Source organism: Entelurus aequoreus, linkage group LG02 (assembly GCF_033978785.1).
Source record: "Entelurus aequoreus isolate RoL-2023_Sb linkage group LG02, RoL_Eaeq_v1.1, whole genome shotgun sequence".
NCBI lineage: Eukaryota > Metazoa > Chordata > Actinopteri > Syngnathiformes > Syngnathidae > Entelurus > Entelurus aequoreus.
Genome location: NC_084732.1, coordinates 74,763,186 through 74,783,168, shown reverse-complemented (window position 1 = coordinate 74,783,168; position 19,983 = coordinate 74,763,186). Strand labels below are relative to the sequence as shown.

The 19,983-nt window shown below is 37.6% G+C and overlaps 1 protein-coding gene across 8 annotated transcripts in view; it reads right to left on the bottom strand.

Annotated features, from left to right (window-relative positions):
• Positions 1-19,983, bottom strand: part of myo9aa (myosin IXAa) — a 220,808-nt gene that overhangs the window by 43,137 nt on the left and 157,688 nt on the right. For 4 of the 8 annotated variants that reach the window (XM_062032142.1, XM_062032150.1, XM_062032189.1 and 1 more), the window contains 6 exons: positions 19,726-19,845; positions 14,649-14,693; positions 14,018-14,093; positions 9,383-9,523; positions 5,352-5,391; positions 5,139-5,261 (listed from right to left, as the gene is read on the bottom strand). In XM_062032142.1, coding sequence (XP_061888126.1) covers positions 5,139-5,261; positions 5,352-5,391; positions 9,383-9,523; positions 14,018-14,093; positions 14,649-14,693; positions 19,726-19,845 — 545 coding nt within the window. The remainder of the gene's footprint in view (positions 1-5,138; positions 5,262-5,351; positions 5,392-9,382; positions 9,524-14,017; positions 14,094-14,648; positions 14,694-19,725; positions 19,846-19,983) is intronic. The other 4 variants (XM_062032157.1, XM_062032197.1, XM_062032172.1 and 1 more) reach the window with 3 other exon arrangements.

Genomic DNA, 19,983 nt, shown 5'->3' with positions numbered 1-19,983 from the left:
TTGGTGGGTTATATGGACGGGAGGGGGGAGGTGTTTGTTATACGGATTAATTTGTGGCATATTAAATATAAGCCTGGTTGTGTTGTGGCTAATAGAGTATATATATGTCTTGTGTTTATTTACTGTTTTAGTCATTCCCAGCTGAATATCAGGTCCCACCCGCCTCTCACAGCATCTTCCCTATCTGAATCGCTTCCACTGCCCTCTAATCCTTCACTCTCACTTTCCTCATCCACAAATCTTTCATCCTCGCTCAAATTAATGGGGTAATCGTCGCTTTCTCGGACCGAATCGCTCTCGCTGCTGGTGGCCATGATTGTAAACAATGTGCAGATGTGAGGCGCTCCACAACCTGTGACGTCACGCTACTTCCGGTACAGGCAAGGCTTTTTTATCAGCGACCAAAAGTTGCGAACTTTATCGTCGATGTTCTCTACTAAATCCTTTCAGCAAAAACATGGCAATATCGCGAAATGATCAAGTATGACACATAGAATGGATCTGCTATCCCCGTTTAAATAAGAACATTTCAATTCAGTAAGCCTTTAAATGGCAAGCAAAAATTTGAGTTACAAACATCTCTGCCATTACATGGCGTAGCAAGATTGGCCCACGTATGAGACTTTCAAAAAATCTGGTCTCACTCGCTAGGATGAGCTTATATCTAGAGATCGACATGACTTTGTTTTCCAACCATGTGATCGACGAACGTTGATGTGAAGAACAGAGCTGAGAGGAACAAGTGGATGATATTCATTGAAAGAAATCATCAAAACAGGAGCGTAACAGAGCTCGTCTGCACCATACCGAAGCAGAATAAGTCAATAAACGCTAACCAAGAATGTTAAAATAATATCCAAACGGCTGATATTTATCAAGGACAATATGGAAGAGCTGCTTTCGGTGTGTTTGACGGAGAAGCAGCTGGTAGGGGATACCGTAGAAGTCCACTCTGTCAGGTAAATTTGTACATTATTATTATTAGATTACTTCATAAAACTACTGTAGTTGTTAGTACTACATTCTATTGTACTGTTTTTACACCGTATTTATTAGTGCTGTCCCGATACCAATATTTTGGTACCGATACCGGTACCAAAAGTATTTTGATACTTTTCTAAATAAAGGGGACCACAAAAAATGGCATTATTGGCTTTATTTTAACAAAAACATCTTAAAATGAAATCTTGAAACAATTGTTTCTTATTGCAAGTGTGTCCTTAAATAAAAAAGCGAATATACAAGATATTAGTAAGTAAGCAAACAAAGGCTCCTAATTTAGTCTGTTGACATATGCAGTAACATATTGTGTCATTCATCATTCTATTATTTTGTCAAAATTATTAAGGACAAGTGGTAGAAAATGAATTATTAATCTACTTGTTCATATACTGTTAATATCTGCTTGCTTTCTGTTTTAACATGTTATAGCAACACTTCTGTAAAAATGTAATAATCATTTATTCTTCTGTTGTTTGGATACTTTAAATTTGTTTTTTGATGATACCACAAACCGGTACTTTTCATAGGCAGTATAGTACCGAACATGATTCATTAGTATCGCGGTACTATTTTTTTTAAATAATGTCCTGCCCAGCTTCTCAGGCAAATCATATAGTAGATGTAGATGCCCATATCGGCTGTTCAGATTTACTTTACAAAAGAGAAGTGTAGGATACTTCTCTTGTTGCCTTATTTGTATTTTGACTTTATTAAATATATTTATATTATCATTTGGTGCAGCCGGGCCGGAGCAGGAGGGGATAGAAAGAGAAAAAAAAGAAGACAGAGGGGGAAATTGTGGGGACAAGAGGGGGATTAGACAGAGAGACAAAAACAACAACAGCAAACACAACAACAACAACAACAACAACAACAGAGCAACATCAGCAAATACGACATGTACAAATATGATGGTAAAAGTAATAGCAAATAAGCAGTACTATACTAATACCTGTATACCGTACAAACCTTGTATTTATTATCTAAACGTTTGTTTTTCTTTTTAAAAAAACATGTTACTGTATATGTTAAAATGCCAATTCATTTCAATGGGAGACGAAGACTTGAGATACAAGTCTTTTGAGTTAATTTCCAAAATAAAAACATTCAATTAATATTGAAAATACGATAATATCCATCTCATTAAGTAAATTATAATGGATGTAACTATATATGGGGAGAACTGATGTATTTAGAACACACTAATGTAAATTGAGTACAAATTGAGAACAGGAAGTGAACATATGTGTTAGTAATTGCTGTGAAGTGGAATTTGGGTGGGATTAGATAACATGTGCTTCTTCCTACTCCTTTTTGGACATGGAAGGAAAAAATGTAACTAAGTAACATTTGTGAGGTAACATACTGACACTGTATACATAATTGAAATAAACTCCAATTAACCAACAAATAATCCCACATATTGTTTACACAGTCTCTGTGTATTTTTTTTTAATGGATTACAACTGTGAAATAATCCACCCTGTACCAAGAGAGTTTCCAGTGCTAGCACTTTGATAAAAACATGATAACCACTATTGAACTCAATAAAGAACTGTGATTCAATATTAACCAACAAAAGTGTTCAATAAAGGTAAAAGTGATGTTAAATGTTCATTATCCATTTCATTTGTCGTGTATATGTATTTTATATAAGTCTTCTGTATTAAAAAAAGGATTTGTGTTGATATTTTTAGATGTCTGTAACAAATTAATTTAATTAAGGGAATAAGCGGTAGAAAATGGATGGATGAATGGATGGAATTCTTATGGAAAAAATTGGATTGGTTTCTGTAGTATTCGGTCTTCTGCTGACATTTTGGGACAGATTACTAACAAAAACTGAGGTACTATTTTAAAGTCTTCCCTTAACTAGCTGGCTTCAAAATGTGCGGCTTCCCTCTATCGTGGATGTTTTTGGTAGTTTTTTTAAAACATATTTTATGTATTTTTGTCCTAAATTAAGTATTTTCAAGCATACAAATAGCTAAATGGACTAAAAATGTCAATATTACAATAGTATTGGCCACTAGATAAGACCATGGCTCCTAAAGTCAGTCCAGTATATGGTCTTATTTTCTAATATTATCCCCAAAAGGGGACAAGCGGTAGAAAATGGATGGATGGATGTCTACTATTTTGGGTTGAACACATGTAAAAGTAACTATGCGGGTGTTATTTCATGTCTAGAGGGCTTTCATAATGTTAAGAACTATACTTAGAAAATCGTAAACACTTGATTTTTACTCAAACTATGAACACATTTGATTTATAATTAATACTTCCTAATTCGCAGAAATTAATTCACCATGGTCAGGCCTGGAACCAATTAACTGCAATAAACAAGGGTTTAAAAGGGTGTGCATCGTATAGTTTTGTCCATGTGTCACGATGGTGAAACGGTGAAAAGAGCACATACTGTAAGCATGTGGTTTGTGTGCATTTTCCATGCGCAGTTACTTATTACTGTGTTATTACTACGTGTGTGTGTCAGCTGTAGGAGGAATTCAGCCTCCTCCATGGGAGATTAAAGCAATCGGAGCAGCACAGGATGTGGGAAGTGAAGTCATCCACACACTGGGGCCAGCAGCTCTCATTGCAATTGCTACCAACAACCAAGACTCACGTAAAAGCCAGAAAGTCAGCAGTTTGTGTTCGGTTTTTTTGTTGTTTTTTTTAGCTGAGAATGTCCCTGAAGTTGTATAACTTAAAACTTGGGCACAAGTTTTGGGGACAAAAATCCAGTCAGTAATGACGTCACGTCAAACTTCATATCGAGCAAGGGTGAAGCTCAGTGAGCACTGGAAGCAGGGATTGTTAACTAATTGGGCGTTGGACTCATTCTGTGACAGGCAGCTTGTAAAAAATACATTCTAATATGAAATATATGATGTCTGATTTTCATTTTCTAAAGTAAAATTGGGCAATATTTTAGTCATCTTCCTCCTTGGTTAAATATCTGATATGTATGGCCCTTTTGGTGCAATTTTGATATTTAGTTTTATATACAGTACAAGCCAAAAGTTTGGACACACCTTCTCATTCAATGTGTTTTCTTTATATTCATGACTATTTACATTGTAGATTATCACTGAAGGCATCAAAACTATGAATGAACACATGTGGAGTTATGCACTTAACAAAAAAAAGGTAAAATAACTGAAAACGTGTTTTATATTCTAGTTTATTCAAAATAGCCACCCTTTGCTCTGATTACTGCTTTGTACACTCTGGGCATTCTCTCGATGAGCTTCAAGAGTTAGTCACCTGAAATGGTTTTCACTTCACAGTTTTGATGCCTTCAGTGACAATCTACAATGTAAATAGTCATGAAAATAAACAAAACGCATTGAAATGAAAAGGTGTGTCCAAACTTTTGGCCTGTACTGTATATATAAATATATATGTATATAATATTCATTCATTCACTCATTCATACATACCTCACTTGTGTTTAACCTGTGATTAATCATGATTAAGCTTTAATCTCCCTGACCACTTCTCAATTTCGCTTTCATCACTCATCATTCATGTTAAGTATGAAAATATATGTTCACAATAGTGGTTAACTTGTTTTTTTTCACTTTTCACTTACAAACATGAAAAAGATGATAAAAGGTTTAACACCAGAGAACGTTTGGCTCTAGAAGGGATCAATTCAATTTCCACTACTTCCGAGAGGAGCCTGACCCCTCATGTCTCCATTACAGGTTTTTATGATCCCACACAGAGCTTGCATTAGTTACAACTTTTTTTAACGGGTGTGTAAATGAGAGGAACCTCACTTTCTCAGCAAACTGTTTGTTTCATTTGGTGTAACTTGTAAAGCCCGTCTGAAACAAATAAACCCTCCCATCATACATTTCCTCTACTTAAATTTGCAGACATGATTTCATTCAGCTCAGATTTTGAGGTGGGTGTGTGAGCGTCATAATGGATTACACACTAAATGAGCAAAAAACAGGCAGAGAAAATAAAGGGGTGACTTCACCCATCGCCCACGTTAAAGAGACACACACCCTGTTTTTGTCATATTCACAGTTTAAGGGAGATTCCACGGTGACATAAATCCTGCAAAACAGTACCCTTTACGACTACTACAGGCTCCTTGAGTATTTTATGTGTGTGTTTCTGACCTGAAACTGGGCACTGATACTGGGTGGTTTCTTCTTCTTGTGGAGATGAAGCAGCGACTTGGTGATACGGTCATGAAGCGTCAGGTTGCTGAGGTACTTCAGTGACTTGACATTCAATAAGTGCTGGAGATGATAACCAAGACACGGCGGTGTTTACCAACACAGCCTAATATTGTACATAAACATTGCAAAAACAAAAAATGTCTTCTTTACCTTTGGAAGAAGTGGCTTGGCTTTGTAGTTTTTGTTCCTCCTGTTTATAAACAAACAGATAACAAAAACCACTGAGGTTGTATTCATGAAAAGACAGCGTTTCACTGGTAGGGCTGCAAGATTAATCAAAGTTTAATAACGAGGGTGATTATCTACGATATTAGCATTTAAAAAGAAGGTTTGGCTGCGTATCAAATCAAGCATTTTCACAGCTGCGGCTCGTCTTGAAGCTCCGTGAAGCGAGCCCCGCCCACTCCAGGGGCTATTTTGTATTATTTATATTCTTCCGTCGTGTGTCAACATTTCTTGTCAGTGTTCTGGTGAATCATGCTCCCCATTGGGGTTCATGCACTCCCTGCATTTACGCACGTGTATGAACGCAGGAATGCGGAAATGTAATTGCACATTGAAGGAAATTTTCACAGGGGTACAATCAATACACTAAATAATTTAATGTACATGTTCTACACTACAAACAATTAAATGCATGATTAGGTCAAGCAGGCATCTCCAATTGATGACACTCGAGCCACCCACGCAACTTACCTGCTCAGTGGCCTTGTGGTTTGAGTGTCCGCCCTGAGACTGGAAGGTCATGAGTTCAAACCCCGGCCGAGTCATACCAAAGAGTATAAAAATGGGACCCCTGCTTGGCAGTCAGCATCAAGGGTTGGAATTGGGGGTTAAATCATCAAACTGATTACCAAGTGCGGCCACCGCTGCTGCTCACTGCTCCCCTCACCTTCAAGGGGGTGAACATGGGGATGGGTCTATGCAGAGGATAATTTTACCACACCTAGTGTGTGTGTGCGTGTGACTATCGTCTTAACTTTAAGGTGGCTGTTTTTTATGGCCAAACATGGATAAATATAGCTAAAGATGCTATGTTTTCCTTTTCCTCCTGTTTAAATATGAATAAATAAATGGATAACTTTGATTTATTTTTGTATTAAAAATTAAATGTTCACGCAACCTGCAAACCATAATGCACAGGTGTCAAAGTCAAGGCCCGGAGCTGCCAATCATTCAAAATGGCCTGCCAAATCCTTTTAGTGGTCAGCCACATCACTTCTTGTGATCTGCTTTGTATTGCATGTTCAACACTTTAAAATGATCTGATCATGCAACAAGTTGTGTTCCAAGCCTTTTTTTTGGTTATCAAAAATGAATTCCTTACAATCCACTTGTTACTTTGAATTACGATTTCAGAGCAAGTTATCCATCAACCTTGTTCAAGTCACATTGTCCCGGTAATGGTGTTCTCCAAGATGCTGAACGACGGGCAGGAAGCACTGTGCAGGTAAGATTAATCTTTTTTACTTCTCAAACAAAGTCGTGCAACTGGGAAGTCGAAGCATAGCCTAGGCAAATTTAAACACTCTTGGTGTAGCATAGAAAACAAACATGAAAAACATACTGTCATGTAGGGTGAACATTGGACCCGTGACTTTAGGCAGGGTGACACCGATATATAAAGGAGAGTGATAAGTGGGGGCAGCACCCCAAATTATTGCAGAAACCGCTGTGTAATAATTACCGCACCCAGCAACAAGAAAGTATACAAAAGGCAAGACTGCTGAAACAGAAATAGACTCAAACATAGAACAACAACAAACATAAAACAAGATGTGACCTGACTGACAGGTCATGACAAATAAAACATAAAAAAATAGTAGGTGTGTCAAAAAACATAATCGATTAAAATGTTTTTTTTAAATCGATTTAGAAAAAAACATTAATATTATTATTTTTAATCCAAAAATATATATATATATATATATATATATATATATATATATATATATATATATATATATATATATATATATATATATATATATATATATATATATATATATATATATATATATATATATATATATATATATATATACACACAGTACAGGCCAAAAGTTTGGACACACATTTTCATTCAATGCGTTTTCTTTATTTTCATGACTATTTACATTGTAGATTGCCACTGAAGGCATGAAAACTAGGAATGAACACATGTGGAGTTATGTACTTAACAAAAAAAGGTGAAACAACTGAAAACATGTTTTATATTGTAGTTTCTTCAAAATAGCCACCCTTTGCTATGGTTACTTTTTTGCACACTCTTGGCATTCTCTCGATGAGCTTTAAGAGGTAGTCACCTGAAATGGTTTTCACTTCACAGGTGTGCTTGAAGCTCATTTAGAGAATGCCAAGAGTGTGCAAAGCAGTAATCAGAGCAAAGGGTGGCTATTTTGAAGGAACTAGAATATAAAACATTTCAGTTATTTTACCTCTTTTTGTTAAGTACATATCTCTACATGTGTTCATTCATAGTTTTGATGCCTTCAGTGACAATCTACAATTGTCACTGGGGGGGCGGAAGAGTTAGTACTGCAAAGGGTTCTGGGTATTTGTTCTGTTGTGTTTATGTTGTGTTACGGTGCGGAAGTTCTTCCGAAATGTGTTTGTCATTCTTGTTTAGTGTGGGTTCACAGTGTGGCGTATATTTCTAAAAGTGTTAAAGTTGTTTTTTTACGGGCACCCTCAGTGTAACCTGTATCGCTGTTGATAAAGTATGCGTTGAATTCACGTATGTGTGCGTACAGAAGCCGCACATATCTTGTGACTGGGCCGGCACGTTGTTAGAATGGATGAAAAGCGGACGTGACGACAGCTCGTAGAGGACGTTAAATTAAGGCAGTGCCTTTAAGGCACGCCCCCAAGACTGAGGTCCGATTGGACCACGATAGTGGTCCCCGAAAAACGGGCTGCGGCCCGGTACTGGTCCGCGGACAGATTGGAACCGGGCCGAACAAGAAAAATATGATTTTTTTATTTTTAATTAAATCAACATAAAAAACACAATATATACATTATATATCAATATAGATCAATACATTCTGCAGGGATACAGTCCGTAAGCACACATGATTGTATTTCTTTATGAAAAAAAAATTAAATAAAAACGGTCCGCAGCTACAAAAAGGTTGGGGACCACTGGACTACGAGATATAATGACTGATGAACACCTTGGTTGGATAATGAAGGTTGCCTCAGCTCAAAGCCTGAGCCCTGACATTAATGAACTAGCATCCAAGAAAAGATGGCAGGTATCTGGCTTGCGCACATCAGATTAGATCAGTGTGTTGCAAACTGAGCAGTTTAAAGTCCTGAATGGTTGGTTTATTCATTGTTATTTTATTTTCAAATTTATTAGCCTGTGGAAAAAAGTTAATGTTGATATTTACCTCAGAAGGCTGCAAATACAAAAGAGGCATTCAATTTTTATTTAAATTGTATTTGATATGCCATTGATATTTTTTAATTATTATTATTATTATTATTTGAAACTGGATTTTGCATGTCACTATAAAGTTATATAAGCCTTGCTTGTTCAATATTCAATGAAATACTTGTTTGGGTCCCTATTAAAAGGTTAATTTGTTCAACCTTGGCCCGCAGCTTTGTTCAGTTTTAAATTTTGGCCCACTCTGTATTTGAGTTTGACACCCCTGATGTAGATGCTCATATCTGCTGTACATATTTACTTTACTTGCCTTATTTGTATTTTACTTTGTTAAATGTTTGAGTAGAAATGTACGAAACAAAACCAGTTTTCTTTTAAATAATATATAATATATTCATTGCAGCTGTTAATGTATTTTATGGAGGAATGCAGTTAATCATAGAAGTGGCACCCAATGTTATTAAAAAGTATTGATTTTGAATCAAAAATCGTTTTGAATCGAGAAACCATTCTGAATCTAATAGTTTCCCCCTAGAATTAAATTGAATCGTGTGGTGCCCAAAAAATAGGTTGACTTTGCAAATTGTGTAACAGTTTTATTATTCATTACATTCACTGTTACAAACAGACCAGTGAGGGCCACCATAAACTAGTTTGACACCCCTGGCATAATGAATAATCATTATCATTAATTAAGATTTCAATGTATTAAAAACAATCGTGATTATTGTTTTGGCCATGAAGGTGCATCCCTATCCAGCAGAATAAAGAAGGAGTGTGTGCTTACATAAGGATGTCATGGGCTCGCTCTAGAAGTTTGCTGCTGGCGGAGTTGAGAAAGACGCCATCTTCGTCAGCTGTGGAGCTGCTGGATGATAAGCGGCGCTGACGACCAACACGCCCGTTCCAGCCAGGGCCTGGTGAACCCCTATCAAAAAAAACATTCATACAAATCCTATCATTTTTGTTTTTAACATATTGACATGATATAATGCTTTGCACCAAGCCAGAGTTAATGCTGATATTAGATACACGAGCACAGTCCGTGATACATTGAGACCTTTTAAAAAAACTCCACAACGCTCAGTTTTGATTAACATTGTCAGAAATGTATTGATCGATCAAGGAGAAAATATTAAACAGTCTTAGTGTTATACAATGGGCACATTGATTTCACAGAGCACCAAGCAGATAATACTAATTCTGCCAACAACAGCAGCAGCATTGAAGGCACGTTCTGTATTTACTGCCACTTTGGGACAAACGATGATCCAGAACTTCTTTTTGAGCCTGAATATACAGAGGATGAGCTACAAGTTTTATTTTTATTTTTTATTAATCGGTTAAACAAAATAATACCCAATGATACCATAATAATACAATTCCAAAACCAAACCCAGCCCAGCAACATTCAGAATAGCAATCAACAGAGCAATTGAGAGGACACACAAACATGACACAAAACAATGCAAAAGTAGTTAAAACAAAAATGAACAATATCAACAACAGTATCAATATTAATAAGAATTCCAACATGGCAGTGATTAGAAATCCCTCATTTACATTATCATCACAGCCAGCTACAAGTTTTAGAAAGCTGAGTGTCAGGCAGTTTCAGCTACAGTGGAACCTCGATTTATGAACTTCATTGGTTCTTGAATAGGGTTCGTAAACAGAAAAGTTTGTATCTTGAATTAACCCCTCATTGTACGCACTTTTGGATTTACGCACTCCAGACCAAATAAAAATATGTTTGTCTCAGTGCACTAAAGTTTGATCCATCCATTGTGTGCCTGGCAGCACAGAAATTGAGAGCAGGCTGATCGCTTTCCGGTGCTCATTGCCAGCTCAGCAGTGCTGTCGTTAGCTAATGTGCTCGGTGCTACTTAGTGTTTCTTAAGTGGTTCTTAAGTCCTTTTCCAATATTTTTCTATTTTTTCTAGCGCGATATGAGTCCAAAGGATGCAAGGGACAAGCAAAGTGTGGTTTGAAACATTCAGGAAGTATCCACAGCGTTGTCGACGCTGGCTTTTTCTCCTCTCATTAGCTGCTTGCCAAGATAATTCATTGACAAAGTAAAGCGTATTTGACTCTTTATTCCTAATCGCGGTAGCAACTTGTTTGTTGAAGTTAAGGAGTGGTGTGATTTCAAACTGAGTGCACCACAGGGCTAGTGACAGTGTGTGTGACAGTTCAGCTAGTTGATGTCGTCTTGACTTTTGTTATCAAATAGAAAGTTGATACATCACCCCCCTATGTTTGTGTGACATAAAGTACTGTATAGCGCTTTATATTTTGTTCAAAGTGTACAAACTTTTACTAAAATATGGAATTTTGAGTGCTTTGTTGGTTTCTTATGGAGAAATTTGCTCGAATATACAAACTTTACTATTTACCAATCAAAGAACCAAAATAGTTTGTCAATCGAGGCTCCAATGTACCTGCATTGTTAGCCTCCTCTTGCTAGCAGTTTTTCCTGACTATTTAGAATGCACAGTGTGTTTAAGTCTCATATAGGGATTGGTAATGACGGGCAAAATTCACCAAAAAAGTGTTTTTCCTTTTACAAGACCATATTTTCCTTAGTGAAAATCTCTGTTTATGTTCAAATAGTTTCTTTTTCGCTGGTCACGCATACTTACCAACCCTCCCGATTTTCCGGGGAGACTCCTGAATTTTACTGCCCCTCCCAAAAATCTCCTGGGGCAACCATTCTCCCGAATTTCTCCCGATTTCCACCCGGACAACAATATTGGGGGCGTGCCTTAAAGACACTGCCTTTAACGTCCTCTCTCACCTGAAACCTTTACCCCTTAACAGCTGTCCAGGCGTCCGCTTTACCTCCATATAAACAGCGTACCGGCCCAGTCACACAATAACGTAGCGTTGGACGGGTTTAACAATGGTCTTTACTCAAAGATGTCAAGAAATGCTGACACGTTGTATAATGTTAACGCAAGGCATACTTGGTCAACATCCATACATGTCACACTGAGGGTGTCCGTATAAACAACTTTAACACTGTTACTAATATGCGCCACAATGGGAAACCCACACCAAACAAGAATGACAAACACATTTCGGGAGAACATCCGCACCGTAACACAACAGAACAAATACCCAGAATCCCTTGCAGCACTAACTCTTCCGGGACGCTACAATAACACCTGCGGCTTTTGGAGCTCAGTGCACAACTGCACACACAACAAGAAGGAGACGAAGCACAAGAACGAAGAAGAGACATGGCGACGACGAGTAAGAAGAAGAAATACGCTTGCAAGTTCCAAAATGATTGGAAAAAAGAATTTCATTTCATTCAGAAAAGCTCGAAGGGGAAAGGGTATGCCCACCGCCCATCTCCCGAATTCGGAGGTCTCAAGGTTGGCAAGTACGTGGTCACGTAGTAGATACAAAACTAACACAGCAAGTGTAGTGATTTATCCTGTCGCATCCAAAATCCCAGCAGGCCCGTGTACATGCTTCCAGCCATGGCAACCTGCGTGATTATGAATCATGTGACTTGTCAAGCCTCCAGTTGTCCGTGTGTAACAAGCTGTCCCCTGTGCAGAAGCATCACTTTCAGCTGTTAAGACATTGTGTAGTTTCTGCATCCTTCAGAGTATCATCACAGAACTGAACATTGCAATATGGAATAAAAACTAAGCACTATTCATCCGATTACATCCATCCTAAAATCTAAGGCAGAATTTCCCCCCAGTTGATCATCGCCTCGTGCAAAGGGTGGTGTAAAATATGGCTGTTGTGTTGACGGTTGACCCCATGGGCTCCACAGGAGCTCCATAAAGCAATACAGTGAGTGCTGCGCCGTGCAGCTGACAAGCACCCTGCCGGGACCTAATATTTATCACACCCTGAGCACCTCGCTCCAATACATAGCTGTGACTTTACATCACTGAGGAAGCAGCTGCTCGATTAATTTGACGAGATGAGGGTGCGAGCGCAAGAAAAGGAGACAAAGCGGCGCAGAGGTTGCAAATCACATTAAGGGGGGATTTAACACCCACTGAGTGTGTCGAACAAAAGCGGTCTTGGCTTGCGACAAGTCATGGTCGTGCACTGCTAATCTCACGCTCGAAAGCTAATGAGGGGAGTGTCGGAGCCGAGTCTCAGCGGGTCACAGCACATGCAGTTTATGGTCTCATCTCATCTTGACAGCAGCTCACTTCCGTCTCAATACCCAAAGGTGTGATCATACATGGAAAATAATATTTTATTGTAGGACATGCATGAAGGAAATACAGTATAAATGTCATGCAGTCTTGCTCATTGACTATGCCACTGCATAAACATATTCAGCTACTTGCAATGAATTATAAATTAGGGGAGTTAAAAAAAAAAAAATTAAAATTAAAATCGCATGAATCGTGATTATTACTTATAACTAGAGATGAAATTATCGGTATCGTTTTTTTAATTATCGGTATAATTTTTATTTTTTATTTTTATTTTTTATTAAATCAACATAAAAAACACAAGATACACTTACAATTAGTGCACCAACCCAAAAAACCTCCCTCTCCCATTTACACTCATTCACACTCATTCACATAAAAGGGTTGTTTCTTTCTGTTACTAATATTATATATCAATATATATCAATACAGTCTGCAAGGGATACAGTCCGTAAGCACACATGATTGTGCGTGCTGCTGGTCCACTAATAGTACTAACCTTTAACAGTTAATTTTACTCATTTTCATTAATTACTAGTTTCTATGTAACTGTTTTTATATTGTTTTACTTTCTTTTTTATTCAAGATTTTTTTTTAAATGTATTTATCTTATTTTATTAATTTTTTAAAAAAGGACCTTATCTTCACCATACCTGGTTGTCCAAATTAGGCATAATAATGTGTTAATTCCACGTATATATCGGTATTGGTTGATATCAGTATCGGTAATTAAAGAGTTGGACAATATCAGAATATCGGATATCGGCAAAAAGCGATTATCGGACATCCCTACGTATAAAGATTCTTAATCGATAAAAAAATAATAAAAAAATAAAATAAATAAAACATTTGAGAAATTTAAAAGTAATGATTGGCACCTATTGGTGTGCAAATGAACTGCAAAAACATCCTTAATTGGTCTTTTAGTCTGAATTCAACTCCTTTAAATAAATATTTCTATAATAATTAAATTACTTTTACACCATATTCTAATATATTTACTGTAGTAATTCTGCGCATTTCCAAGAAAAATGTGGGTTCAGATCAGGGGATGTCGTTGGGGTTTGTGAAGCCCATTGAGTCACTTGTGATTCAAGGCTATATAGATAAACTGTGATTGATTGATTGCAAAATGCAGTCTGATTATCAATGTTGCAGGAGTGTAATAGTGTGATTGAAGACAAAAACAACATGATGTTGGTTGGATATGCTCACTAAAAAGCACTTACCGAGGAGATTTCTCATTGATGGTGTTGCTCCCCTGAAGGTCTGACAACGGTGAACGAGGACTCCTTCTGCTCACACCTGGTCGCCAACAGACAAGATTGTGTGAGCGTCACATCATTCAAAATCTACTGTACCAGTCAAAAAGTCTGAACACCGGCTTCTCACGGCATTGCAAGAGAAAATGTGTCCAAACGTTTGACTGGTGCTGTAAGTCGTTACAAAACAGACATTTGAGTGTTATTAGTGTGTTACAAGCCTTTTCAGTGCAAGTGATTTATCACTGAATGAAAAGGCCCTGTGGAGGTTAAAACAAGTTACTCTTGTTAGTGTCAAAATATGGACGATCAACATTTATTTGTGCTTTTGTTACGTTAATCATCTCAAAAACAGCATTGTGTTGGCATGTAGTTAATGTTCTTAGAATTGAAAATGTTAAAATGTAAAAAAAAGGTGAATTGAACGGTGCATTAAAAAGTATACTTAAGTGTGATGGCAGTGTGGTGATAAGGTCACAATTACAGCAGGGATTTTTTTTTTTTTTATCCAGCAAGAAAAAGGGGATGCAAAATCACAAAACTACAGTGTGCTATCCTAACTAAAAAATAATCTATCAGATGGCTAATAAAGCTATACCGTTTTCAGTTTCGTCAATTTGTACATTTTCACTCTCATCGGGAGCTGCAGGACGGCACAAAACAAAGAAAAGACACAAACACATTTTAGCATGATAAAAACAAAAAGACTGACGCATGAAAGTGACATGTGAGAACCCAAACCTATATATATATATATATGTCGCACTGTATATAATAGGGGTGTAACGAAACTGAATATTGAACTGTATACACAGTAGAAAGGGGATTCATATGGCCCCAGTCGTCGCGGTTTACCTGACACATGAAACGTGACGGATTTGGGGCGTGCATTATCCACTTCAGCCGCCAGATGGCAGTAGAGTGTTGAATATCTTAAAATGTGTTTTGTGGCAATTACAACTTTGACCACGTCGTCCGTTGCTATGTTCCATCATTTTCCGAAGACTGCAATGCAAAACGATAAACCCCCTTCCTCTTACGCGAGATCCACCCAGGAATGGGGCCATATGAATCGCTTACCGACTTGTAAGGTCACGGTTTGGTTCATTCATCGTACAGTAAGTGTACACAAAACACAAAACGTAAAAGCACGTAGCCAAAAAATAATAAATAAGATATACTGTGGTACCTCGGCTTACGGTCATCACAGCTTACGCATTTTTTGGGATAAGAGACTCTACAAAAAATATATATTTACAGTTTAGATTATTTATTTATAAATACATTAATTTGTATTTTGTGGGATTTTTTTTGTTTTTTTCCTTTCGGTTGATCGCAAAAATTTGGGTTACGAGCCTTCCCACTGCCTGTTGGCGTAGCGAGTGTCACAGTGAACCCCGTGAGATCCAAACAAAACATTCAATGCCTCGCTCGCTAGCATCAGCCTTTTAATCAACATGACATAACTTTGTTTGTCCACTGACGGCAACAAAGAAAGAAGAAGTGGATGATATTTATGATATTAAAGAAGGAAACCACATTATGATTACATTACTTGAAATAACTACTGTACTGCTTGTAGTACATTATATTGTATTGTTTTTTATTCAATATTCATTGTAAAAAAAAAAGTTACTTTTTCCTATTAAAAAGCCTGTTACAGATTGACATTGTTTTTTTTTAGGGGAGGTACAGAATGCTGTGTTGGCATCCATCAGAGTATAAATTAAACCCGTAAGCCGAGATACTATTGTACAACTGCAAATCAAACAATGCAACAGTAAAAGTGTGACAGTGTGAGTGTTTTTTTAAAGAAATATAGGTTCTTAAAATGCAGCATTCATAGTCCCAGCTTTGAAAGGCGAAACATTTTTTAACATGTACTTTAAGACAAATATTTGTGTTTTTATTAGTTATGAGGATCACCATTTCACAGTTTAGCGTTGTCATTACATTATATTTTTTTTATTGTTTATTTTATTTCTACATGGTCCACAAATGACCCCACGAGCTGTGATTGGACACCCCTGTGGATGTCTTCTTAGCACTATCGCAAGCCAAAGGCTCGGCTTTACGCTTGTAGGGTTGTTCCGCACGCTTTCAGGCATTGCCTTGGTCTTGCACACTCCCCAGGCTTGTGGAGGTGCCCTGCATGGCAAATACTTCAGAGACACTCATCAACATTCAATGCGTCTGTCAACAGAAAGTCTATTTTTATTATCGCTGTCGAACTAACAGTGCAGAAGACGTTGCAGTATAGAGCAATGGTGACTTAATATTCACTTCCTTAATTTTTGATCATAGGAATAAGTTCATTAACTTTTTTTAAAGATTAAGACGTTATACATTTATACATAAATAATATTATTTTCTCTTCAGTCTGTTTTGAGTTTTCAATTGGACTGTGTGCAAATATGTGTACCTTTTGTTTTGTAAACAATATTGTATTTTTGTGGCTGTTGTGTGATTTTATAGTTATAACAATTGTATGTAATTATGCGGAGGTGTTTTATTTTGAATGTGGTGTTATTTGTGCTCTATGAATTTGTGTATTTCTTTTTGCTTAAAATGTTGTACATGTATAAAAACATTTTTGAAATGTTATACCCCAGGAAAAATAGCGGCTGGGAATTTTAATAAACAAACAAACAAAACTTGGTCTTTTTTGACCCTTTGTATCTGATTACAGAGTAAACACTTCCTGTCCTGAACATTTGATAAGGAAAAAAAACACTTGAAAATCAGAATATGAATACATGTACCGTTACACCCCTAGTATATAAGTACATTGGTGGTATATATACAGTGCATCCGGAAAGTCTTCACAGTGCTTCACCTATTCTACATTTTGTTATGTTACAACCCTATTCCAAAATGGAATATATTCTTTTTTGTCCTCAAATACCACACTATGACAATGTGAAAACGTTTTTTTAAACAATATTGCCAATTTATTAAAAATGAAAAACAAAAACAAGCCTTTGCTTAATACTTTGTTGATGCAACTGTGGCTGCAATTACAGCCTCAAGTCTTTTTGAATACGATGCCACAAGCTTGGCACACATATTTGTGGGTGGTTTTGCCCATTCCTCTTTGCAGCACTTCTCTAGCTCCATCAGGTTGGAATGGAAGCATTGGTTTTTATCCAGGATGTCTCTGTACAAAAATAGTTGAGGCTGTAACTGCTGCCAAAGGTGCATCAACAAAGTGCTGAGCAAATAATGTGAATTGTGAATACTTATGTGCATGTGATTTTGTTTTTTATTATTAATACATTGGCAAAATTGGTTTTTAAAAAAAAAAACTTCTTACATTGTCAATGTGGGGTATTGCCTGCAGAGTTTTGAGGACAAACATAAATGTATTCCATTTGGGAATAAGGCTATAACATAACAAAATGAGGAACAAGTGAAGCGCTGTGAATACTTTCCGGATGCACTGTACGTGTCCTAACTGTCAGTCTTCAATCAACATTACCAGCATGTACTGTATATTAGTAAGTGCAACAATGGGACTTGATTCTGTGCTGCGATGGACAAGCGACTACACCCAAGGCCAACGTGGATATAAATGCAATGTTATTACTGTGTCTTGACAAAGCACTAGCAACATGCATCTCTGTACTACCAGTGCACATATTTAGCGTAATGGTGGCTGAAGCATGCCTATCAACACCATGCAGAGAAAAAAGTTTAGGTATGTAATGCAAGGCAGAGAAGGAAGACAGAAGGAGAGACCAACAAGCATCTTGTCTAATCCAACAAAATATGAGGGCTTGTAGACAAAAATGACAAAAAATTAAATAAAGTTTTGTCATTAAAGGGGAACTGCACTTTTTTTGGATTTTTGTCCATCATTCACAATCCTTATGTGAGAAAAGCACACATATGTTTTTGTTTTTTTAATGCATTCTATCTTGTAAATATATTCCAGCAAGAGTCAGCAAACAATGAATGTAATGGGAATCGCTCTATTCGCCTACAAAGCGCTCTAAAAAACTTTCACCAACGTTTTATGCACACACTGTAAGTATATATGTAATGTAGTAACAGCCACAATAATAATAACATGCAGTATTCACATATATTGCTCATTTCAAGCCTACGACGGCGTATTCATTTTACAGACGCATCAGAGAGACAAAGACAATTACTTTGGGAGAAACGATGATCCAGAACCTTATAATTTTGAGCCTGAATATAAGGAGGATGAACTACAAGTTTTAGAAGCTGAGTGATACAAACAAGAAATACAAACTACGAACATAATACAACGAGCACTTACTGTACAATGTCTGCTTTAACAGGGATACCGTTTGATGGGATGTTTAACATTTCCCATTTAGAAGAATAATCAATTAAAACTTTCACACAAGTAACAAACAAATCAACAAAAAAACGAAAAGCCATCATTCTTGCCATCTGATCTAAGTTGAATGTCAAAGTTGACCAACTGCTAGGTTTATGGCCACAACCTTCTACTACAGTAATATTATTTATAATCTTAGAATTAACTTTCACCAACTTAGAGGCGATGCAGCAGCTCACCGGCTCAGTATGTCAACAGCTGCATAAGCTCTCCTTTTATCCTCTCTGTAATCACAGCGCCGCTAAAAGTAGTTCCTTGATGTTAGTTTTATAATCAATCAATCATCCATCCATCCATCCATTTTCTACCACATGTCTCTTTCGGGGCCGCGGGTGGTCTGGATCCTATCCTAGCTGCACTCAGGCGGAAGACGGGGTACACACTGGACAAGTCGCCACCTCATTGCAGGGCCAATACAGATAGACGACATTCACACTCACGTTTACACAGTAGGGCCAATTTAGAGTCGCCAATTAACCTATCCCCAGGTGCATGTCTTTGGAGGTGGGAGGAAGCCGCAGTATCCAGAAAGAACCCACGCAGTCACGAGGAGAACATGCAAACTCCACACAGAAAGACCCCGAGCTCGGGAATCGAACCCAGAACCTTCTCGTTGTGAGGCACGAGCGCTAAGCACTAACCATCAACATTTTTTTGCATAACCCTTAAGCACAAGTGCCTCAAAGGGCTTCACACACCACAACGACATCCTCGGATCTGAACCCACATCCGGGCAAGTAAAAACTCAAGCCTATTGGAACAATGAGAAACCTGGGGAGGGACGCAGATGTGGGTAACAGCTAGCACATACTCCATGGAAACTGATACGTGGCCACCTGATAACCTCTCCACGCAGGAGAGGGGGGCAGAGCAGAAAAGAGAAGCGGCAGATCGACTGTTCTAAAAAGGGGTCTACTTAAAGGCAATTGAGTTTTAAGATGGTGCTTTAATGCTTCTACTAAGGTAGCATCTCTAACTGTTATGGGTAATAACAATACCGCTAATATGTGGTTAATATTTAGGTCACGACGTGTAAATAGAGTATTATAGTATTGTTGGCCACCTCGCACTGGCCGTATTTTACGACTTAGAAAATAAAAACATGTCTTTTTGTTTTACATAGGGGTTGTGAATGATGAGCAACATTTTTAAAAAGTGCAGTTCCCATTCGCTTGCTTCATTATATTTTGGAGCTGCGGTACAGTGCAGTTAAGTCGATGTTGGTCGGCCTCATCCCTTATCCCAAGTTTCCCAGGTTATGGTCTGAAAGGTGTAGAGGAGGAGTTTTTGTATTTGGCATCCTTACTGTGCTTCTCCTCTTTGCATCTCTGCAGGATCTCTAAGCTTCTTTGATGCACAGGGTGCTGCAGAAAGCTAAAACTATCCACACTTTTCAAAACTGCACAGGGAGCAGCTTCATCATGCCCTTTGAGAAGCAAAAGGAAAGAAAGAGGAGAGCGAAAGAAAGGAACACAAGGACATACAACACACGGGGCAAAAAGAGAGAGAGGGAGAGAGGAAAGATTAGACAGTGAAGAAAAAGAGATGCGATTTTCTACTGGAG